General features: G+C 44.5%; 1 protein-coding gene across 2 annotated transcripts in view; it reads right to left on the reverse strand.

The window, feature by feature from the left end:
- Positions 1-24,493, reverse strand: part of Hdac8 (histone deacetylase 8) — a 201,334-nt gene that overhangs the window by 14,175 nt on the left and 162,666 nt on the right. Inside the window, exon 10 of one of the 2 annotated variants that reach the window (XM_034486386.2) lies at positions 9,199-9,304. The exons of the other annotated variant lie outside the window; for it this stretch is intronic. Within the exon in view, the coding sequence (XP_034342277.1) occupies positions 9,199-9,304 (106 nt within the window). The remainder of the gene's footprint in view (positions 1-9,198; positions 9,305-24,493) is intronic. 2 annotated transcript variants of the gene reach the window in all.

A 24,493-nucleotide genomic window follows, 5' to 3' on the forward strand; every position in this document is an offset into this window, starting at 1 on the left:
ACTCAAGGTGTCCCCTAACCTCCATATGTATGTTGTTGCACATGTACCTGTAGTTACACACATGACCATGTACACAAGTCTCTGTCTATGTGTGTGTGAGAGAGAGACAGAGAGCACTTTCCTTAAAGAGCACAAACAACAGTAGTAACAACAATATTTTTCTATTTTCTGTAAGAGATAATAGAGAATTGGTGCTAATTCTGTATTTCAGTAGAATTAGAATTCTCCAGTGAAGCTATGTGGGCCTTGAGTTTTCTTTTGCAAGAGGCTTGTAATTTCTATGTTGATGCTATTATGATTAGAAAAGACATTCTATATAATCTCAGTTATTTTCAATTGGTTCAGATTAGTTTTATGGATCAGCATATGGTCCTATCTTGGTATATGCTCCTTTAGTACTTAAAAAAATGTGTATTCTATTGTTGTTTAGCATAACCCGTAAATGTCAGTTTGAGCCTATTAATGGATAGCGCTGTTGAGTTCTTCTGTATGCTGGCTCTTTTTCTGTCTGCTAAACTGGTTGATGAGAAGGGGATGCTGAAGTCTCTAACTCTAATCATGGATTTTATTTTTTTAATTTTCTTTTCTGAAATGTGGATTCAACCAAGACCTTACATGGGCTATGCAAGCACTTGGCTGGTAGGCTATCTTCCCAGCCTTAATGATAGATTTTCTATTTCCCTGTACAACCATATCAGTTTTTCTTCATGTATTTCAAGACACTGTTGTCTGAGGCATATACATTTTTTGGATTGCTGAATCTTGGTAGATTGATACTTTTATTATATGTTATAAAATGTTAATGAAGAAAATAAAAATCTAGCTGTGTATGGTGGCTCAGGCCTGTAATCCCAGGTATGTGGGAAACTGAGGCAGGAGGATTGAAGCTCAGACCTGCTTGGACAACCTGGCAAGATTCTGTCTCAAAATAAAAGTGAAAATGACTGAAGATGTAGCTCGGTGGTAGAGTGGTTGCTCTAGCACACATAAAGCCCTAGGTTCAATCTTCGGCACACTAAAGTTAACAGCAGCAGCAGCAGCAGCAGCACCACCACCACCAACAACAACAACAGCATTTACATCTAAAAGTTGGATATTGTCATATTATTAGGCTGGAAGACTCAGCATAATAAAGATATCAATTATATCCAAAAGAAGTATAGGCTTAACACAAGTCCTTTCTAAATTACATCAAAATTACTTTATAGAACTAGACAAGGCTATTCTGATGTTCATATGGAAAGACAAAGAACCAGTTCAGCTTAAGTTTGTCTTACATGGATTTATCTGTGCATATTCGTATGTATGTTTGTGTGCATGTAGGTCAGAGAATTACTTGAGGAGTCTGTCCTCCCTTTCTACCATGTGACCACATGGGTGACAGGGATTGAACTCGGGTCATCTTGCTTAGTGGCAAGAATCTTAACCTACTGAAACATTTGACAGGCCCTAACTAACTTCTTTTTTTGAGACAGGGTCTCATTCTGTAGCACCTGCTGGCACTGTATTGTCAATGCTCCTGCCTCAGCCTCGTGAGCGCTAGGACTGCAGCAGTAGAGCACAACATCCAGCCTTTACAGTAAACTGTGAGGAACCATTCTCGTCCTAGGATTTATTATATAGCCATGGTACTAATGACCATGAAGGAACAGATTTATAGATCAGTGGAGCAGAAGACAAAACCTAGAGAGACACCTTAGAATGGATGGGCATCTGGAAAAGGAAACATTTGGAGTCTCTGCCCTTTTGCAGGCAGACCAAAGGTTTACATTTTCAACAAAGGATGATCCGAATTTCAAGATAAATGGAATACCCTAGAATTCCTAAGGTATCTAGAGAAAATGGCATTTGAAACTTTTAAAAGACTCACCCCAAATCCATTTTTGAAATGGTCTGTAGGTCTAGTGGCCATATTTTAGAAAATATAATTGGAAAATAAGAACTTAAACTAAAGACTCAAGTTTTGGCCTTTTGGATAGGCTCTAAAAGAGCACAGCTCCATCCCTGCTTCTTACTGTCTTTTTTTTTTTTTTTAAACAAAAAACATACATTACTTTTTTTCTGTCTGTGAAGCAATATATATTCATGCTAGAAACTTTAAAAACTATATTAAAAAGAGGAATTACTCATAATTTTAATCTAGATGAGGACTGTTACAAGTACTTTGGCAAAGTGTCATTGATGACAGATGGATATGGTGGCACTTTCCTGCAATCCTAGCACTGGAGAGGCTGAGGCAAGGATGATCATGAGTTTGAGGTCAGCCTGGGCTACACAATGAAACCCTGCCACAAACAACCTGTATCACTGAAGATAATCTACTGTTATCATTTCTTTTGAATGTTTTTCAGTGCATAGACATATACTCACACATATATACATTTATACAATTGAGAGTCGATGGCATTAAACCATTTTGTGTTTTTTTTTTTTTTTACTTAACATATAATACTTATCTCACCCAAGTATTTCCAAAAATCTTCTTTGTAGTTGGCTGCAACAAATTTTTCCATATAAGAGTACTAGATGGAGCCAGGCAGTAGTGGCACATGCCTTTAATCCCAGCACTTGGGAGGCAGAGGCAGGTGGATTTCTGAGTTCGAGCCCAGCCTGGTCTACAGAGTGAGTTCCAGGACAGCCAGGGCTACAAAGAGAAACCCTGTCTCGACCCCCCCCCCCAAGAAAAAAGAATACTAGATGGAATTAGCATTATGTCTCAAATTCAGTACATCAAAACAGAATATGTATGGACAGAATAAGGTATTTTAAGCATGGGTGTGTAAAGCTAGGCCCCCTCCACTGGTAGCTTCCCAGTCCCGCTTTGTGCCCACTTAGGAAAGCCCAGAGTGACCTTCCTTCTTCCCTTATCCTTGATTCTCTATAAATGACCTACCCCCAAGGCCTGCCGACACTCTTTACACACTATTTCTCAGCTCTAGCCCAGGTCCATCCAGGTCCACCTTTAGACTACACTGTCACGATCCATCCCAAACATCACTCTATCATGGGATTCCTCATTCTAGAACCTAGAATGGCTTCCACTTTTTTTGTATGTGCTCTGGTCTATTCAACTTGAAATTCAGTCCAGTCAGCCAGCTTTGTCCTCATGCTTCTGAGATTCCCTTGCTGACTGTCATCTCTGTACTCTGCTCTATTCAGATCCTCTGGCCTTCAGAAAGTAATCTTCCTCAAGCTTTACTCTCAGCTGCTTCTATGCAGGGTCAGCCCCCAAGATAGCTGCATCCATCCATGGGGTCTTACTTCAATTATTCCCTAGAAGCAGAGGTCATGCCTTCAGCCACTCTTAGTGCTCATGATAGCAAACACATCAGAGGTTCAAAAACAACTTAATTGAGTTGATATTTAATGAGAAGACAGGCCCATACCTCTTAAAATGTAACTGATTCAGAATGCATTTTTGGGAGCCTATGAAGTGTAGGAATGGATTACAAAGAGTGATGGGGGAAAACAGTGATGGGGTGAGAGATGGTTAGTAGACACAGGCAAGGCAGTGCTACCATGTGGAGGCCTTCATATCATCATATATTAAATTTAAGCTGCTAATTTATCATAACTTTGGGGGATAGCCCCCAAATGTGTCTTAGAATTTGTAAAAATTTTAGCATGCCATCTTGGTAGCTTATTTGGCAACAATAACCACAATAAACCTTTCCATTCCTTATGCTTTTAGTGAAGCAAAGATAGGAGTCTGATTAGTAGGAAAGTGCAAGCAGGTGGCCGGCTCCTGGAGTTTGCTGGGGGATGGGGGAGGGATGCAGAGGGAGAGGGCAGAGAACAGGAAGGGGAGATAAGGGAGAGAAGTCACAGAGCTCTTAAAGCCAAGCAAACTGGTTCGGGATTTCCACCACAATCCTGCTCCAAAGTCCTTCCAAGAAACCAGAAAGCAAATGGTTGCTTTGTCCTTGGGACCAACACTGCTTCCAACCCCCTTTTTATGCTTCTCAGGCAGTAAGAGGAGGTGTCGGGGTAAGCCTCAATTCTTTGGGGGTAGTGTCTCTTCACGTAGAACTGCTTTGAGCTTAGGGCTCCAGCAGTCCTTGGAGTCTGAGCCCCACTGCCAACCCATAGAATGATACTACCTTTAGACTTCAGACTGTAATTGGGGGGGGGAGTGGATGCTTCCTTCCCCATCCCCCACACAATAGTTCTCTCAAGAATATTAGCAGCAGATGTGCAAAGGGTCTCAGCACAGGGCTGTAGAACTGTAAACAGCAGGCTGGAGCTGGTGGCCATAGCCCACTAGAGGTGGCAGGAGCTGTGGGGCTAGCCCCTTGTTCCCCTGTCCTCCTCTGGAGTTCAAACTCCCCTGGAGTTCAAAGCTCCAGATTTCAGCTGTGTGGGAGCTGATGGAGCACTAAAAGTCATGGCTTGGGGCGGGGGTGCAGAACTTTAGGAGTTGCTCATGGACATTTTCCTTTTGTTTCCAGGGATTTCCAGGATTTCAGGTGCTTTGGATCAGCTATGTGGAAGGAGCAGAGTGTGCAGTGTGTGGGTAAGATGGGCTTCCTGGGGTGGGGCTGTGGGATAAAGCACATAGAAATGGTGAGTAGATTTGATAGGCAATGCTTGCTTGCCAAGGCGAGGCAGGGAACCAAAAAGGCCAAAGAGCCTGACTGCAAAGTTCCCACTGAGACAGACCTGGGTTCAGATGTCTGCACTACCCCTCACAGCATGCTGTGAATCACACTGGAAGTGGTTAGTAAGTACCTGCTGAATGAAGGAAGAGGACTTTGGTTAAGTCACTTATTCTCTCTGAGCCTTAGTTTCTTCATCTAGAAGAGACATAGTAGCTATTGTTTTTTCACCAGTGTTTTCTCTCCCCATGATAACATCAGTCTGTTAGTCCCTTCCTTACCCTGCCCTGTACCCGCTGCTGTACTGTCAGCTTTTTTCACAAGGACTGGAAAGGCAAGTGTACCCCCTAGGGCCTCCTCCTTCCCTCTTGCACCCTCTTCCTCTCCCCTTCTTTCTCCTTTTCTCTTGATCCCATGGACTTCTTTCTGTATCCCAAGGCAAGCTTGGAGTATAGTTCTGGGAACCCTTAAGCACACGTTGAAAACTCCAGTGTTAATTCCACCACATAGTCACAACTGCATAGTGCACCCTCCCCTCCTTTCAGAGGGTTAGGTCTGGCTGAAACATGAAACACGGAGCCCCAGGTGGCCCCTACTTGCTTTAAACGCCGCCATAGGTACTGCAGAGTGGCACACCTCCTACCTCTACCCCATTTCCCTATGCAGAGCTAGCTGGGCCCCTCTGGGGATTGATCACATCAGCACTGTTCCAAGTCTGGAAGGTTCACAATGAGCTAATTCCTCTGGAGTATGTTAACCAGAGGAAAGGCAAACAACTCCACGCATGTGGAGATGGGGCAAGGATGACTTCATGTTAGTAGTCATGAGCTGTGTTCAGTCATGCACTCAGAAATGTGGACTTTCTTGGGGGCAATGAAGTGTACACTTAGGGTAGTTCACTGGGACAAGAAGGACAGTTTGTGAAAAGAAAATAGAACTTTTCTGTGTCTAAAGTGAGTAGCTTTAGTTAAGTCTCTGTGGGTTTTTTGTTTTGGTTTGGTTTTCCATTTTATGTACATCAGTGCTTTGCCTGACTGTATGTCTGTGTGAGGACATTGGATTCTCTGGAACTGGAGTTACAGACAGTTGTGAGCTGCCCTGTGGGTGCTGGGAATTGAACATTACTCTAGCCTGACTCTCTGTGTTTGAAATTTTGTCTTTAAAAAAAAAAGACTGATGGGCAGAAAAGATGGGTTAGGTGCAATTTGCATTTGCCTTTAGTTGTCCTGGGGCATGTACAATGCATGCATCAAATCTTCTGGGGTTTCATTTCCAATAAGCTAAAATATCATTATTTATGTTTCTAAGGGATTTAGTGAGAAAACAGAAATGGACAACAACAACGACAACAACAACAAACCAAAACCTAAAACAAACAAAAACTCAAAACCCCAAGGCTGAACAAATTCAACTGGATAGACATACTGGGACAAACTCCCAGTCCATCTAGCTTCTCCATGCCCCTTCACTGTCCCTAAACAACCTGTGACCCAGGCCCTGCTCTAGGTTTTGATGGGATGGGGATGCACGGTAAGGAGCAGCCAGTGTCTCACGGAGGTTTTTATATACAAGAACAAATGACAGTCTTGAAGACTGGTTAAGGACATCTTTCAGAATACAGAAAACTCAAAAAGCCTTTCCACACTGACCATTGTCATGGCAACACACTATCTGATGGCAGCCTGCGTCACTAGGCTGAGGGGCACAGAATCAGTACAGCAGGTTAGCTTGGCCATTTTGAGCAGCACTCGGACTTCTTTTTTAGCCTCCATTCTTCTAGGCTGAGCTGAGTTTTCTTTTCAGTTCCCAACTCAGGTGCTTTGTTAATTTGCTTGGCTAGGGACACAAAGACTCTGTAACAGAGACAGTTAATGGAAAATCCGAACATTTCTCCTAGTCTCTACTCAGTGTCCTTGCCGCCCACCCTCCTGGCTCCTTGTCACCTATTCTTATTGACTTCGCTTCCCTTTGTCTCCGTATCAGTTCCTTCCTTTACTCAGCAGTCCATCCCCACCCAGCACAGTGACTCATCAGCCAACCTAAGCTCTCACCAGCTCCTTCTCATTCTCCCTGTGCTCTGATTGCTTGTATAATGTCTGGAATCTGAAGGCTGGAAGGAATCTTCTCCCCAGGCGGGAGCTCTACTAGTCAAGTGACCTTTTACGCCTCACCTTCTGTCTCTAGTGACAGTCCTCAATCTCTTCTGGGCACCCTGTTCCACTTCAAATAGCTCTAATTTTTATAAATCCCTCCTAGTGAATGAAAATCAGTCCTTTTATGATATCTGTCCATGAGTCCGCCCCTTGCCCTATAGCTACATAGATCCTGTCCTGCTGCTCTCTGACAGCCTCCCTCCCTCCCCCCACGCTGCCTGAGTTTTCTCTTCTCCAGAAAGACCCAGCTCTTCTAGTCAGACCTCTTGGAGCTTGGGCTCCAGTGCTTTCCCCAGACTGGCTGACCTCCTGCAACATGTTCCTATTTGTCTAGAGCTCTTTTACAGTGAGGTCGCTACTGCACCAGCAGCTCTGGAGGCCACCTTGACCTCATTCTGAACTCTGCAGCAACTACCATCTCTAATTCTCTGTCATTTTGCTTTGCACGAAGTCTCTTTTGAGAATCTAGTTTCTGGCTCAGATGTTTTCTCCATGCTGAAATTTATTGTGTTACTATCCGAATGGTGCCTCCATCTGTTAATACACTTCAAAAAGTTTGACTGCCATGTCTTCTGGCGTATCCTCGTTTTGTTTTAACTAACCTTTAGCGCTGCCTTTTACCTTTAGTCACCGCACTTGCTCCGCCCTTAGCTCTCTTCCAGCCCATCTCTCTGCATCACCTCCATCACAGCTTCTCCTCTTTGCCATTTCATTTCCCCAAGAGCAAATGGCGCCACTGTCTGGAGTGATGGGCCTGGGAATGTGTGCAGAGAGGCAAGGGCATCCACGCACGTGCAGACATGAGGTATGAGCTGGGTACTGCAGAGGTGTGTGTCTGCTGTCTGCTTTTAGTGCTTTGGGCGCCACCAGAATTTAGAGCCCGGGAGGGAAAATGGCAAGGTAGGAGAAGGAGTGATAAGCAAGAACCAGTGAAACTGGTTTGCAATCAATCTCAGGGAAAATAGGGACTGTGTTCTGGAGCAGAGAGGAGCAGAGGGAAGACAGGGGGAAGGGTGCAAGTCTCCAGTGTTTGTCCAGATTGCAGCACGGCAAGAAGGGCCGGCAACAAAAGGATTATGAAGTTCTTAAGATTTGAGACAGGAGGCGGACTTCTTAGAAAGTGAGGACTTGTGGAGTGGGAAGCTACTAGGAGACCAGAGGAAGGTGTTTTGAAACTTGAGGGGCAGAAGAAGCTTTGGGTTACAGGACCTTATAAGGGGCAATTAGCTGTGAGTGTAACTGAGGTCTGAGGATCATTAGCATAGAAAACCTTCTCAGGTCAAAGGAGCCCGGCAGCATGATCCTTACCAAGGGCCCTGCTGATGGCATTGAGCTCTCTATGCTACTGAGCATAGCTTTTGGCAAAGACCCTCAGAACACTGCACATCCCCTTAGATGAGCCCCAGCTTTGAGCAGGCCTCTTTTCACACAGAATTACACCCCAGGGAAGGAGTCAAAAGTGGGTATTGGCACCGTATGTGTCATTTTATGAATAAACAAGAGAATTTCACTCTTTGGAGCAGGCAATATGATATCTTTGGCCTCTTAACTCTGCAAATAGGATCCAAGCATGTGCATACGCACATGCACACGCACAGGCACACGCACACACACACACACACACACACACACACACACCAGGAAAATGATTGCTTTAAACACTTAAATGATAGATGAGAAATAAGTCTTTAAAAAAAGAGGGGGAAGCAGCTGAGAGGTTGGGAGGGGGTTCTAATGGAAAGCTAAGAGTAAAGACTCTCCCAAGAATCTAGTGAACTATATAGCCATAACTACCATTCCTCTCTATCCTGGGGACAAAATAACTTGGGCGGGGGGGAAGTAGAGGGCAGTAGCTATAGTCTTGGGTTCTAAGAGCAAGGCTGGTGCTCCCTTCCAAGACCATCAGACTCCCTGATTGCTCCCCGGACCTCCATACACTTGCAAGGCTCTCTCTTAGACCATGCTGCAAGAGTGTTTGGGGGAGGAATTCCTTCCATGTCCTGATGCTTCAGGTCTAAATTCACTTGAACTTCCCTCAATTTAAAGAGGAGTTTTTCTGTTTTGCTTTTTCACAGAATTGGGGATCGAGTGGTAGGCAAATGCTCTACCACTGAGACATATACCCTAACCCGTAAAGATGCTTTTACTGTTGGCCTTTTCAAAGAAACAGGCTCTCAGAATATTTTATAACTGATTTTCCCTTGGAAGTGCCTTAAAGTTGAACCTTTTGTTCTTCTGAAGGTGACATTAGCCAGCCAAGTGACAATCTCAACCAGAGTGGCTTGTTGTAGAATTCCGGCTATGAGATGTCAGGCCAAAAAGAGGCTTCCTTTCCAAGTCAGTGGAATGATTAGCTGCCAAAAGACAAATGGTATTTGAGGAAGCCCCCAGCGGCAGGCCACCACACACTGGGTGGAATAAGGAGGGCAGGACTGGAGGGTGGCGCTCACCTTTGATGTAGTTGAGGATTTGCTGGATTCGGCGGGGCTCATTGCGGTCTGGCCGGCAGCTTGGCGTGATTTCCAGCACATAATCAGGACCATATGCTGTGAAAAACTGTAAGGAAAAGGGAAAGGCCAAAAAACAAACAAAACCACATAAAACCTCCAAACCAAATCACATACAAACAAACAGGGCAATCAAAAGAAGTTCACCATTCCTGACATGGTCGGGGCAGCCTCAAAGGGCAGAGTGGCACGAAGTGGCAGGAAGCTCTGCCCTGGTGGCATTGCTATGCACACTTGTTCAGTCCTTCAGTGACGGGCACTGTGAAATTTGGGAGCTTGCTGTCAAAGGTCCCTGTGCTCGGGTCATAGCTCTCCTTGCTCCCTGTACTCTAGCATGCTAGCCCACCGTGCTCCCTCCACACTTTGTCTTTCCTTACAACCCACTGCTTTCCTCAACCCATGCTGCCTGCGGGGGGGGGGGAACCACCCCAACTTCCAGGCACAGCCAAAATGTCACCTCCTTTACAAGGGTGTCCTTCGTTCTCTGCCAACTTCCACAGCACTGCTGGTGCCTCTCTTATGACCACCATTCAGATAGAGAGTGCTTGCTTGCAAGTCACATGCAGGTCATAGTGACAGTTGCGTGGAGGGTGTAAAGATGCATTAGTGTCTTTTGAGGGTCCTCTTGGTGTGCACAAGCACTGGATAGATACTTGTCAACAGTGACTGTTCTCTCCTCTCCCCACTGGATAGGAGCTCTCTGGAGGCAGGCAGTCCCTTGTGCTTTATTTATCTCTTGGCTTCACAGTCTGTTAGCTTTTGTTGCCTTGGACTCCCTGCTCCATGAATGGCAAGTGAGTCTACTAAGACTACTTCAGGCTCTTCTTTATAGTAAAGTTTCTGTTTTTAAATTCGAGGAATCAAAATAAAGGCTTGTGGATTCTATTTCTAGTTCACTAGATGACTCCTCATGACCTTTCATTAAGTCATGATATCTAATTTAGCTTCTGTTAGGGCCCACTTGGGGGAAAAGCATTCTGTGACAAAGGAATCATTCAAATGGGATCAGTCTTTGAATGAGAAATATGCAAAGCTATGATTTCTGTTTAGTTTTTTTTTTTAACAGAAATAGTATTTGTGTGTGCTCTGTGGAGAGAGAGCATATGGTCTTTAACACGATGTGTTTCAGTAGTGACATTGTTAGGTGGTAAGTAAACCAGGGGATCCAGATTCCCCCAAAACAAAATCAAACAAAACCTCAAACACTATTGCACGTATGAAAACAGGAATCTTGCTATGTCGTGACTCTGTTGCCACTCAAATAACCCTAAGTTATTGCCACTGTCACTTACAGTATTCTTGTTAGAAGTCTGGCTGTACATCTGGCACCATGGGAGATGCTGTAGAAGGATTTCTAGAGGTTTTAGCAACGTCTTTGTGGAATCTCTGTGATTAATTTCATGGGGAGACAGCTTTTATGTACCATAAAAGAAAACCCTACGCATTTAATTATCCAAGATCATGCCAGTGTTTCCATGCCATGTATGTGAATTGATCTAGAAAGGGAGGGGTACTTAGTCATCGCCAGAGATATCATTTTGTGATTCCTGGCACTCCAAATTTTAGAGATGGAAGCTACCTCGGGCAGAGATTATCTTTACCAAATCCCTATATGAAGCGGAAAAGCAAGATTACCTGGGGTGAGGGACACATCTAGAAACCACCCCCTCATCATAGCTGAAGAAACTTGAGAAGCATTTATTTTTAGCTGAGGCGGGCCCTTCAGTTCAAGTTGTAGAAGAGAAGGCTTCAAACAGGTGTGGCGGCCTCTTCTCCTGAGATGTGTCAACTGACGTATTCATCTCATGGGAATGGAAAGACAAGCTTAGAGCCACACAACACAAGCAGCTGCATCAAAGCAGCTCTTTGGGGAGACCCACACCCTTGGCATTGGAGTGCTATAAAAATATGATGCAGGGTGCCTAGCCGAGGTATAAAAGAAGTGACTGTTGTCTCCATGTGCAGAGCTGACACTGTGGGTCCTTGGTCGGCAAGGCATGCTATAAGCAGCTTGTCTGGAGCCAAGGGTTTGGAACAGCATGTTCTCACTTGAGCGCCTACTGTGTGATTACCTATACTTTCCTACTTTAGTCCCCTTTGACAAAAAGCACAAGGCTGCTAACCACATGGTCAGTTGGGGCCAGAACCGCCTGCCTGTGACAGAGCAGCTCTATTAGGATTAAGCCTCTTAGCCTGGCTTCATTTGCACCTGGCTTTAACTGATTGAGGCACACATTGGGCAGAGTCACCAATGACCCATTCTTTGCTGAAGCAGGTAACAGCCACGTCTGGGTTCCCAAAGCTTCTCTCCTCCTTTGCCAACCAAATACTCTTTTTCTTAGGTCCCGGGGTGTGTGTGTGGGGGTGCTCAGATGTTTAAGAAAAGTCCCTATATTGGAAGCCAGTTACTCCCAGCAGCTCCCAGTCTTGGAGGATTTGCTTGGGCAAGGACAAGTGAATCCATAGGCTGGATTCAAAGCCTCTGTTCCTGTGTTATAAGTTTGCACTTGTTATATCCACTCTGCTAGACCACAAACTCTGCCATATTCTCTTTGCATGGCCCATAGAGTCAAACTCAAGTTGTCACAATTTTCCCTTAAATATACATGGACTAAAGTTAATTTGCTAAGGGTTTAGCTAGGTGTCTGGTTAATTGTGTGGAGTAATTCAGAGTTACCTCAGCACAGACAGCTTTCCTGGGCTTTGGAGGCAGAGTGGAAAGAGCACTGGTGTTGGAGCCAGGGGCAGCCGGAATTTGGCGCCTGGATTTAGCTGTGTGCCTGGGGTAAGCTTGTTAATCTTGGTTTCGTCATTTCTACCCCAGGCATGATAAATGCTGACCTGTTTGGGCTCAGGAGATAATATCTATCAAAAGACTTAACTTGGAGCCTGGAATATGGTAGGATTCTGATAAATGTGAATTCTTCTCTCCTGGGGGCAAGAGGCCCTTGCTTAACTCTGTCCCCTCTATACTCTGAGGAATGTTGGGTGAATGCTCAGGGCTGAGAGGTAGAAAGAAGAGCCTGTTCCTTCTTCTGGACCAAGCCTTCTGGCCTCCCCACTTGCTTCAGCCATTGGGTTAGCTTAAGACCAGCTGAGAAATTGACTTTTGTCATAGTTTCCCGTCCTAGGGCCTAGAGACCTGTTACTGATAGTTGAAGTGGAGAGGAAACATGATCATGGTTCATGGTATGCAAAGAAGATGTTGAGGTGGAGGGATTTTGCTAGCACTAGAAATAGCCCATGGCCCCACCCTGGAACTGCCCTCCAGCTCCAGGAGAAAAGGAAATGGGCACACTGCAGTCCCATCCAGGCAGGTGGGGCAGGAGATGAAAGGGGCTAGCCGGCCTTCAAGGGAACATACTGGCTTTGATCTCAGCAAAGGAAGAAGGGAGGTGCTAACCCCCCCCTCCACCCCTTCCTCTTTCTCTGCAGCACTCCTTTTGCTTCCTGGGCTTCAGTTGAAACATTTTTAGGGGAACATGGTAGTGTGGGGCAGGGCAAATGGAAGGTATGCAGTGGGGCAAAGGGCTGGGAGTTGAAGGTAATGGCTGCTTTGGGGTAGTCATTGCAGGGTCTGAGTCTTGACCCCACGAGTCAATGAATAAAGGAATGTAAATAGTTTGTCTCCAGTTCAGTTCAGCCCAACTTAATTCGCCATTCTTGCTCAATCCTTTGCAGCTCTTGTGCACACAATGAAAACAGCACACAATTGGATACCTGGTTTAAAAGATAGCAGGGGAAGCCTTTGAGGTTGCTGTTATTTCTCCATCATCCTGCTTGGTCACGGGAAACCCCAGGCACAGACCTAAATCAGCAGAGTTTTCTATCTTCCCCTCAACACTTAGTAACTCCCTACTATGTGCTGGATTAGATTAGTCACAAGAGCATAAAGACAATAAGGTATACTTAATAGCCGAGATAACTGCGGAGCGGTGAGTCTAGCCACACAGTAGCGATATAACACTGCTAAAATAAAAGTGGTGACAGCTAATGCTTATTACAGGCTTGTTATCTGTCATGGACCTAAAGTATCTAAGCATTTTTTATGGATTGAAGTTAATTTTCACAACCGACCTATACGGTGTGTATCATTGTTTTCATTTTAAGATGGGGGAGCTGAAGCATGGATTAAGGCACAAAACTAAACTCTGGGACTACGTTATCCTAGAGATCACCTCTGTAAAGTGCACCAGAGGAACTGAATGTAGGGGTCTGGCCAAGGGAGGATGGAGGTGGGAAAAGGCATTCCCCAGCAGAGCCCAGGCCAAGGCAAGGCACCTGAAGCAGAAGAGCACCAGATTAGGGATAATTAGCTGGAGGTGAGTGGACTGTGGGGGAAAACAGGAACTTTGTGGCAGGTCCTGCCAAACCATGCTTTTTACCTCAGGCATGCCTTTACCTTTGCCCCCATAAAGGCAGATCACTGTTTTGTTCTCTGTCATATTTCTGTTTCTCAAAACAATACTTGCACTTCATAGGTAGTAAATAAATACTTGTGGGGTAATGAGTTGAAGCTCAGAGGAGATACAGGAAGTGAATGGGCTGTGTATAAGAGAAGTCACACTCGCTCCCATGTGGAGTCTGTTGGAATTTGAGGAATGAATGTGAGTAGGGTCACCAGTAAGGAAGCCCTGAGGGTTGCTCATAGAACTGTGAGAGGGACACTTGTGGGAGTAATGGAAAAGGAAAACCTTCAAAGACAGTATCCACAGAATGGATCAGTAACTTGGGTCTGGGGAATAAAGGAAAGAGTAAAGATGTCTGGTCTTGCAGGAGGAAGAGTAAGAGGATCCAGCCTGTGGACCCAGAAGAAGGTGTGGGTTGTGAGGGGTGATTCTGGTGGGGAGCACACACAGAGTCAGGATCCTAGTGACAATGGTCTATGTGAGAGAGCAGGCGCAGTGGAAGGGGAGGCTGGGCCTCTCACAGCACATGTGTTATAGATTTGGGAATTACCAATGACAACAAAGCTAAGGAAGCAGATAAGACTGCCTTGGTCAGCAGGGTGGAGGGAGGGCCTGTGACAGAGGGGAGAGGAGAGTCATGGGAAGAAATCATGGAGAGCCAGAACACTTTTGGGCTGGGCAGAGGGCGTGGAAGCAGTTCTGGCAACAAGCTGAAATCTCTCAGAGAGTTTAAAGGAGTTCACTTTGATTTTATGTGCATGTGTATTTTTGCCTGCATGTGTGTCTGTGTATCACATGTGTGCCTAGTGCTCTTGGAGGCCAGATGAGGGCACTGGATCCCCTGGAACGCTGGAGTTACAGATGGCTGCGAGCTGCTATGTGTGTGCTGGAAATTGAACCTGGGTCCTCTGCAAGAGCTCTTAACTGATGAACCATCTCTCCAGACTCTCTTAGAGACTTTAAATGAGATGAGGTCTTCCCTCCTGTACCCACAGGAAGGAGGGTGTGGACAGAGGCTTGCTCAGAGAAGGGCAAGGACTTAGGAGGAAGTAAAGAGGAGAATTCAGATGACAGTATCTTATTTTAAAGGAGTATGATCTGGTATGGGGCTGTGGGGAGGACTTAAGATGGGAGCATCTTGAGTATATTTACAGGCACTGGGGAAGGAACCTACAACATGGAGGCAAGAACAGCCTGAGAAAGACCCACAGAAGGAAAGTACTGTTTTATACATCTGTATATTACCCATGGTTCTTAGCACAAGGCCTGGAAAACAGGTGCTCATTTCAATTCATATTTGGTGCATGAATAAGATAAAGTGTTATTGATATTTCACAGTGGTCCACCTCCAGTGGGAGAATTAGGATCTTGAAGAATGAGAGTGATGACAGACAAGCAGTGGTGAGTTGTATGTGGAAGGGGGTTGTTAAATGGAATCAAGATGTATGTGGAGACCACTCACTGAGTGCCAATGAGCTAGCCAGAGCTGGGAAAGGAGAGCCTTGGCTTCAGGTTGAGGAGACAGACTTTCCGTGGTAGGCATTGGGGCAGTCTCAAGCACAGAAGGCTAGTGACTAATGTGGAGGCTAACACAGTGGTATTCTTGGAGAAGCAGTGAGAACTTGAACCATACAGTTGTTAAAGGGTATAGAGTAGACAGGATACCCTACAGGGAAACTCAATGGGATTTGGCAGTTTGTTGTTGGCTGTAGAAGAAGGATGTTTGTGGATTTTTAGTCAGGATGAGTTGAAGGATCTCAGTGCTACCAATAGGAACTGATTTACTGAGATAAATTAGATGGTGTGAGACTGACCAATGGAAGATGGGCTTGCTGTCAGTTGGATTTGACATGACAATAGGGCATCTGGGTCATGATGTTTGGCAGGTGGCTAGAGATGTGACAACAGTGTATATGAGTGAAGTCATGACAGAGAACCAAGGAACACCACTGGAAGAAGGGTGATATTTGGAAGGATATTTGGGGAATAAGAATTGCAGTGAACAGTAGGGCAAAAAAAGCCAGCAGAGAGAGATGGGGAGGGGAGCAATGAACAGAAGCCTCTCGTCATCTCAGATGAGAAGCAGTAAAGAAGACACTTTTAAAGGGCTATAGCTTCTCATGCTGCCAATTCAACCCTGGGGCCAGAGCTGCCTCCTTATCTTCCAGCCAGCTAGGGATATAATGGTACCTGCTTCTGTCCAGCTCTCTTCCTGGAATACTCTGAGTGACTCTCAAACTTCTTATTGTTAACTCAAATTCCTCCTTTTTCTAAAAATTACATTTAATTCCACCAGGACAAGTCCAAGGTTAGTGCCAATCTTTCTTATAGACCCGAGACTTTTCTCTATGGCTATTTGGGAACATTGTGTCTCTGACTGTAACCTAGGCCCTGGCCAGGAAGAGCACTTCTTGTCCTGCATCACCTTGTGAGCAGAACTCATCATAACCAGAATAACATAATACCAGCACTTTGAACCTTAACATCATCTCACATGATGCATCTCAAACTTTCTTGTATCTCCAATTATTCCATCAAAGAACCTAGGTCCAACCATGATGGAAACGAAAAAGCCCTCTTTTTCCCAGAAAAACATTTCTGTTTACAGGAAATTCTGTTATTACATATGTCATTGATGGTACATTTTAAGGACATAAAATTGCAGTGGTATTATTGGGAGTAAATGTTATTGCCATGGCTTTACAACACAAACAAACAAAAATAATAACTCTATTAGTTGCTGGATTGAGCCAGCAGGAAGCAGAACATCAAAGGCAATTGCTGGCAGGTAGAGGATGGAAGGTAGGACTATCCAGAGCATGACCCAGAGGTCAGGGTGATATATGCTATTGTAGAGAAGATGTTAGGTGGACAAGAGGTGGAAGAAAAGGCAGATCATTAGTTGCTAGAATAGAAACCTGGCTACTGTGTCAACTCTAGGTACATCCCACCTGCACTCCTCATCTTGTTAGATAAAGCCACTATGCATGAACTGCTTAATGGAGAGGTCCATACCCAAGAGTGTAACTATACCAGAACTGTGTGTGTGAATGAACAGACAGATGCATGATGGAATGAATGAATAAGTTAAGGATATAGTTTTATTACTTAGATATTTTTTCTTATGCTGTTGAGGATAGAACCGAGGACTATGCATATGCGAAATATGCCTTCTACCCTGAGCTGTACCCCAGCCCTTATCCCAATGGTTTAAAGTATTTTTTTTATTTATTATAATTTTTAAAAAAACATTTGCTATTGAAAAAAGTTTATTAAGCAAAATAACAAGGTAAATCCATGCTGGGCAGTGGTGGCGCACGCCTTTAATCCCAGTACTTGGGAGGCAGAGGCAGGCAGATTTCTGAGTTCAAGGTCAGCCTGGTCTACAGAGTGAGTTCCAGGACAGCCAGGGCTACACAGAGAAACCCTGTCTCAAAAAACAAAAACAAACAAATCCAGAAAGGTTATCTTATTTGAGCACCAATTACATTTAATCAGAGAATGTGCCCAATATCAACAAGTCTTATTTCATTAGCCAATGAACTTAGAAATGACTTGTGTATATATCTATAGCCCGTTTATGTAGTTAACCTATTTAGTGAGGTTCCTGAACTAGCGAGTGCACAGCACCCATACACACATGAGCGTGCATTCTGTCGGGTGCTAAGTACCAGTCTAGACTCCTAGAAAAGCAGGATGAACAAAACAAAAAGAGTCAGGTATAGTGACAGTTCTCAGGATAAAAACCTAGAGAACAATATAATAGGGGAAACGGGAATAACTGTCAAAATGTAATAAATGTATTGGTTCAGTGTGTGCAGCACTGGACCAGTTAGGTGGCTTGTCTAATATCCTAATGATAATACTATTAAAACCACCACAGCTGTGCACTTGAAACCAGTAGGTTTCAGACCAGTGAGTTTTTCACTAAGTCATGAATTAGCTAAAGACAAGTACTTCTGGAGTCAAGTGTGATGAGCCTTTAACCTCAGTTATGCCCTTTACTAGCTGTGTGACTTTAGGAAAATCTCATCTATTAATCTCTTGGCTTTCTTGTTTGTAAAGTGGGGAAAATAACAGAACCTAGTTTATAGGGTTGTTGCAACAATAGAAATGAGATGACTCACAGGAAGTACTTGGGATAGTACCTGTCTTATAGTAAATGCTCAACAAACATCACTATTTAGTGCCAGATACTCTTCCCTTTTCTTAGGCTTTATCAAATATAGAAAGAAATAGGACTCTGAATGTAATGGACAGTGAGTAAAATCAATTTCTGTACAGATGTCTGTTCTCATCAGAGTGGGGGAGTTTGGGAGCACTCAGCCTGTTTCCAAGAACTCGGAAATCAGAAAGAGCGGCAGAGATCAAGAGAAAGATCAAGTGGGAATGACTAAGAAAAATGGACAGGAGGGATGAGGGGCTGGAAGTGGTGGGAGGAAAGGAGGACAAGGGAACAGAAACCGAGTTAATTCATGTAAAGCATGGACAGTGCTTGGCCAATAGTAAATGCTCAGGACCTCAGAGGAAGAGGCAGGAAAGACAAAGGTAGGGGTTTTCACCTCTCTAGGGTTTTCCCTGAAAGCCAAAATTTCCCTTCAGGGTGTGGTTTTGGGGGAAGAGCCCTGGCCAAGACCAATTCCTTCCCCACACCACTATGGATACTCAAGTTTCCACTATTAGAGAGAATTCCTCCTTCATAAATACATGCTGGGCCAACTCTGGTTATACCATATGTCTCTGTTGATCAAATGAATATTTTGGAAACAAGCCTACACATGAAGGCTTTTTTTTCCTTTTTTCTTTTTTTTTTTTTTTTTTTTTTTTTTTTTTTTTTTTATATTCAGCTTTCCTTTGGCCAAGGATGGGGATAGGAGATGGGATTACACAGCAGTATTGTTTTATCTGGCTTGTTTGCTGGACAAGTATTAAGATGACTTTGGAAACATATTTTGCTGGAGGAGAAGTAACCACTACCTTGGTGGATCCTTATACTGTGCCAAACAACTGCCCTTTCGTGATCCCTAAGCTACCTGACATGCTGTCCTCACTGTCGTGATCCCTTCATTTCTCAGACACTTCATCACATTGCACTTTTGCTTCCTCCCTACACCCTAAGAGACTTCAGTTTAGTGACAGCTTTCATTTCATTGGTAGTAACTGCCGGGGCCGCTATGTTAAGGAAGTTTCTGAGGCCAGGTCTAGACTCAGCAAGAAAATGTGCCATATTCAAGTTTCAGTGTATGGAGGGTCCTGGATGGTGGGGAGGGTGGAGCTTAAGTCAGCTGTGTTCTATCTTTATTTGCTAGTACTGTATTAGGAGACTAAAAGTTAGCCAGCCATGGTAGGGAAAGCTTGTAATCTCTGGATGCTGAGGCACAAGAACTGCAAGTTCAGGATTTTCCTGGGCTACAGAATGAGGTCCAGGCCAGCCTGGGCAAGTTACTGAGATCCTATCTCAGAATCAAGTTTGAAAGGACTGGGAGTGTAGCTCAGTGGTAAAGTGCTTTCCTACCATGCGCATGGGCTCTAGTTCTTGTACCAGGAGTGGGGTAGGGTACATGAAGAGATCAAGGACCAATAGTGACCTCCCAATTGTCCAATATAATATTTTCTTCTCAGTTACCATTCATCATATTTGATCATCTATCATCATATGCCAAGCTCCTCTCCCCCTTCTACCCTCGCCATCACCATCTACCATTGCTGCCCCGATCCTTCTTAGGATCGACCTTCCCACTTCATCTGTGTCTGAAGTACAATTCTTTGTCACATCTTCAGCCTCTCTTTCTGTCTGCAAGAGCACACATTTTCTGTTGCCATTTTGATTAAATCTTTGCAGGGGCCCTGCAAGCGTAGACCTCAATGAAATTCGTCCCCTTCTCTGACTTGCATTTTAAATTATCTGCGCAGCATTTCCACCTGGAAAACTTGAATTCTTGGCTCTCAAAGTTTAATGTGTTCCAAGTAGACCTAATCCAGTTTAACTCCCATCGTAGAGAATATACGCCTTTCTTTGTTCACTTGGTACCATGGGTAAGTCCCATCATACAATGAGGCACCTTAGTAAATATTTGAATTTATGACCCTGACCAGGTTAGTGTCCTTGTGCTTTGTTTGGAGGCAGCAGGCTTTGTGCTTTCAGAAGATATCCCTCAGTGTGATCTTCCCATTGTTTGATGAGCAATGACTTTTTGTTTTGAAAACCAAATAAAATAAATCTCTTCTATCTAACTATGTGCAAAGAGATAGAATGAGGCCTTGGGCACTCCGAGGACTACCATTCTCTTGAGGTACTTTGTAAAGTCTAAAAACACCGAATGCTTATCTCTTGGCAGGGAGCAGTGTGCTAGGTGCTAGTAGACAATGGTCAAGGCCTCAGGCCTTGACAGGCTTATCTAGTAGGGAATATTGACATGGACAGGAATATCTACACTAAGGGAATGGCAGAGAGTACTTGACTGTCTAGGATGATGGGAATTCTGAAGTGGGAATTGGGGATTATGAGGGCACAGACTGGACAATAGGTAAGGCTTCAAGAGATGATGGGAAGCAATAGAGCTGTTGTAAAGAATGAGAAAGGTCTAAAGGGAAGGAAGAGAAGGTAAGAAAGGCAGAAGAAATAGAGGGATGACAATGGAGATACAGTCAAACATGTTACCAAACATTAATTCACAGACTCAGGGGGCTACAGAAGGAAGATAGTGAGTGGATCATGGATTGAGCATCAGCCTGGGCTACATCATGAGATCCTGTCTCCAAAAATTCATTATAGAGGAAGGACATAGGACTGGGTCAAAATCAGTACCAGTCCAGACCTCTGGGAAACTTTCTTCTTCAAATAGCACAGTTTCCTTCTGTGCTGACTGCTGACAGATTGGTGAGTAGAGAGAGGGCAAAGCCATGGATGGACCAGATACTTCATCATCGTGGGATTTCTCACTGACACATCCATCACATGACATCCATGACACATTACTTCAGCACAAACTGGGCTTGCACTTTCTAGGACCTATCGATTCGTTTGCTTACTGATTCAGATGATGCACATGATTGCTGAGCATGTCTGTGTACCAGACATGGCCTGGAATAGATGAACAAGACTCAGTTCTTGTCCTCATGAGTGAATGGAGAGCCAGATCTGCAAATGATCAATTGCTGTGGTCTAAGAAGTGCCACCACAGGGGTGCCAGCAAAGGGCTTCTATAGACCATAGGGAAGATGAAGCCACATAAAGCCATACATTTGGAATTCATCTCTAACTTTATTTTCCCACCAGCTTTGAGTTTTCTGTCAGAAATTCAGATCTGCCCATGTCATTTCTCATGCCTAAGAACTAGTGCAGGCTCCCCCACTTTTTCAAGGCCAAGTCCAATGCAAAAGCAAGAAACACAAAGGCTTTCAGTCTGTTCCAGCCAACAGACTTTTCCAGCCTTATCTTATACCAAGGCTAGTCTGAGGCCCTCTCTCTGTAGATGTATTGAGCTGTAGTGTCTCTCCTACTCTTTTATCTGGTTAAAACCACTTGTCTTCCCGAGCCCTTGCTGAAGGTTGGCTCTCTGCTACATAGTTTCAGGTCCCAAGATAGACCAAGTTCCTCCCATAACCCCACAGTTCACTGACTAGTGTTCTACACTTATCACAATGAGTGCAACAGTTGTTTATGTGTATCTTTCCTTTACTAGACAGTGTTGTCCCAACAGTGGGGGCTGGGCCCTATCTTTTTTTTTTCTTCTCATTTCCGACATCTGTACCAGCTTGGCCAGTAGGCACTCCATACAGTTTTGCTGGGTGAATGAATGACTCTGACATGTGGCCAGTTAGGCCTGGTTGTTGTCAACAGCTGGCATTACTTAACATGAGAGCTGCATAAAAAATGAAAGGGCAGCCAGTGTAGCTGAAAAGCAGGCGGCTCTAGTGACATCATGACAAAAACAAAACAAAACCGGAGAAGGCTGGGACAAATGCTCCCACTCAGGCTGTAACAAGCGACTCTCACTTCTGAGCAGCCCTTTTTGTCTGCTTGCCCATTCACTTTCGAAAACCCAGTCATGGAAATGACTCTAATTATTCATGGTCAGTGGCAGATCCAGGAAACACTCGGTTTACAAGCAATTAAAATACACTAAAATAGATTTATACAGGTTGAACTTGATCTCGCTGGTGAGAAGGGAGTGAGTAGCTCATATCTTGGAGGGGGATTTGCTTGCCAAGGCAGCTCTTCATCACTCTCTGTCTCCTTGCTGCATTGGTTAGGGACAAACATGACAAACATCTGGAGGTCCCACTTAAGAAGAGTTCCCTGTGAAGAGCATGTAGAATTTGGTCTACAGATGTTGCCTTCATGTGGCTGGCTGTCCTGTAAAAGTGTCAGTACTGCCATGGCCCCCTCAGCACTGTCACCAAGAGCTTGGTTTCCAACAGGGGAGCTACTTGCTATCACTTAATCTTTCAAGGGTTACTCTCTTCACTGATAAAATGGGGACAAGAATCTCTACTCTGTCATCCTTCAAGAGTTGTTTCTGAGGATCAAAGGAAGAGACTTAGAGAAAAGTTCTAGGGGTTAACTAAATGAAGGACTTTGGCTTCCATGACAAAAGCCTCTAACGCAGGTCTGGCTCTGTAGCCCCTTCAAGGTTCTGTACCATTGCTCATCCACTGATTAGCAAAGTACATTTAGTTTTGTCCCCTAGGTTTATTTAAGAGTCGACACAAGGATGATTCATCGCCTTGCCACACTCAAACCAACAGAGTTTTAACGTCCCTCAAATGAAGATGACAGTTAGCAGCTAAACAAATACAGCATTTGGTCAACAGACACGGGCAGTCAGAGTCCTAGCTCAGAGTCCAGGGGCTGCAGAGGTTTTGTTCCTTTGTTTTCCACAGCAGGCTAAGCTTTCTTGGGTTTGACTCTAAAGAGGAAAAGTCCTTTAGCTGCTTCAAGAAGCTGGACTAACACAGAGCTAAGCCATTCAGCCGGCCAGTGTGATGTCACACAATGTAGGGTCATCACAACGAAATGGGATCTTTTAGATCAGCTTTTGGGGTTAAGTTTACTGCAAAAAAGGACAACACATAGTCACAAAAGCAAGGTGTGTGGCAGGGAGCAAAGGTCATAGAGAAACAGTCAGCAGGAGAGATGGGTCTACCTTGAAATCTGACTTTATTAAGGCCACAAGATGCATTAATGACCACCTTTTTACTCTACAACTACAAAAGGATCCTGGGTTCCTCCATGCTTTGTCCTAACTCCCTGCCTTTTGGCTTGCCATCACCTTTGTAAAGAATTCTCAGACCTCCCTTCTCAACCTAAACTATTCCCACTCATTTTAAAGACCTAGCTCAAATGTAACCTCCTTGAAGTCTTCACTGAGTCTCCAAAGGCAGAATTCCTTCTTTACTCTTTTGGGCCCCGACAAGGGCTCTCAGCCCTCAGGTTCACTCTGTCTTACTGTTTACTGTCATTTCTTCCCCACTGGGCCAGGTGTGCTGCTCTTAGAAGCCAGAACCACATGGCACAAAGATGCTCTCTTAGCACAGAGCAGGACACAGAGATGGCCTGAACTTATTCACTGGGTTTGCACATGACCTAGGGGGTGTCTTATTAGGCCTCTGTCTATATTATCCCTGCTTCAACACTGGATGTACCTGAGTTACCTCATTAGTAACTACCTAGGTGCCAGCAAGCAGTGAAATGTCTTTTGCCAGAGTGGCTAGGAAATATGTGAAGAGGTTCAGCCTTGGACAGCCTCCTGGTGCAGGCCTCAACTTAGTTTTCCAAGTTAACAAATGTGAGTTGGAAGGCACTTCTCCTACTCCAGCCCTCAACTCAACTCTCCTGTGCTAGCTTCGTAGAAGCTGAGTTTGAAAATTGAAAATATTATCTGTTACCACAGAGGAATGCTCTGTGGGTCGAGTCTGACTGGGCTGTGGCTCCTACAGCTCAGGTTCATCACTTTCAACTTTGGATTCTTCATCTGGCTCTGCTAACTATGAACTCAATGTCTTTGTACTTATTAGTTCATTTCACATTCCAAAATGGGAAGAATATGAAATTGTAGCATGGGACGAATCAAAAACTTGACTTCCAATCCTGTGGATAAGGGAAACAACAGTTGATGTTGGTGGAATCTATAGGCTTTGCTATTCTGGCCCTTTCTGTCTGAGTGACTCACTATGCCTCAAGCCCAGATATATAGTCTCTGGGGAGGAAGGGCAGACCAACACCTCTGACCCAGGCTGCCCAAACAAAGTGGGCACACACGGCAGGCAACCAGACTCAAAGCACAGAAAGAGATGCTCAGCTGTGGGCTGGCTCACAGTTGCTCTCCTGGTTCCCAAGAGAGACCACATACTACAAGTTCTGAAAGCTGTGCCTCCCAGAGCAGTTTAATATTGAAATTGAATAAAACTCATGACAAAGTCAATCTGACACATATTTAATGATATGCATAATTATTATTGTGCTATAGTGTAATTAGGCATAATGGTAAGCAACCCTTGGAGATGAGTGTGATTATGATTTATTTTTATACAGCTAAACCAGAGATGTTTGACGTCAGCCAGTTGGGGGTCGGGACTGAGGTTGGTGCGCAGGAGGTATGATGTTCCTCTGGCTCCCTTTTCTCTCCTCAGCCTTTACCCCTTATTAAGGACTAGAAGATATATTTGAACAGGACTGTGGATCTTGAATGGCTGTTTTCTCTGGCCAAGGGGTGGCAGTCCCCTGGGGCTAGAGAATCTGGAATATTCACAGAGGCTTCAAAATGAATAGTGTCATTTTCTATGAGGTCTGAAATTCTACCAACCAGCCTTGAACCTGAATATTT

This window comes from Arvicanthis niloticus, chromosome X, assembly GCF_011762505.2.
Source record: "Arvicanthis niloticus isolate mArvNil1 chromosome X, mArvNil1.pat.X, whole genome shotgun sequence".
Lineage (NCBI taxonomy): Eukaryota > Metazoa > Chordata > Mammalia > Rodentia > Muridae > Arvicanthis > Arvicanthis niloticus.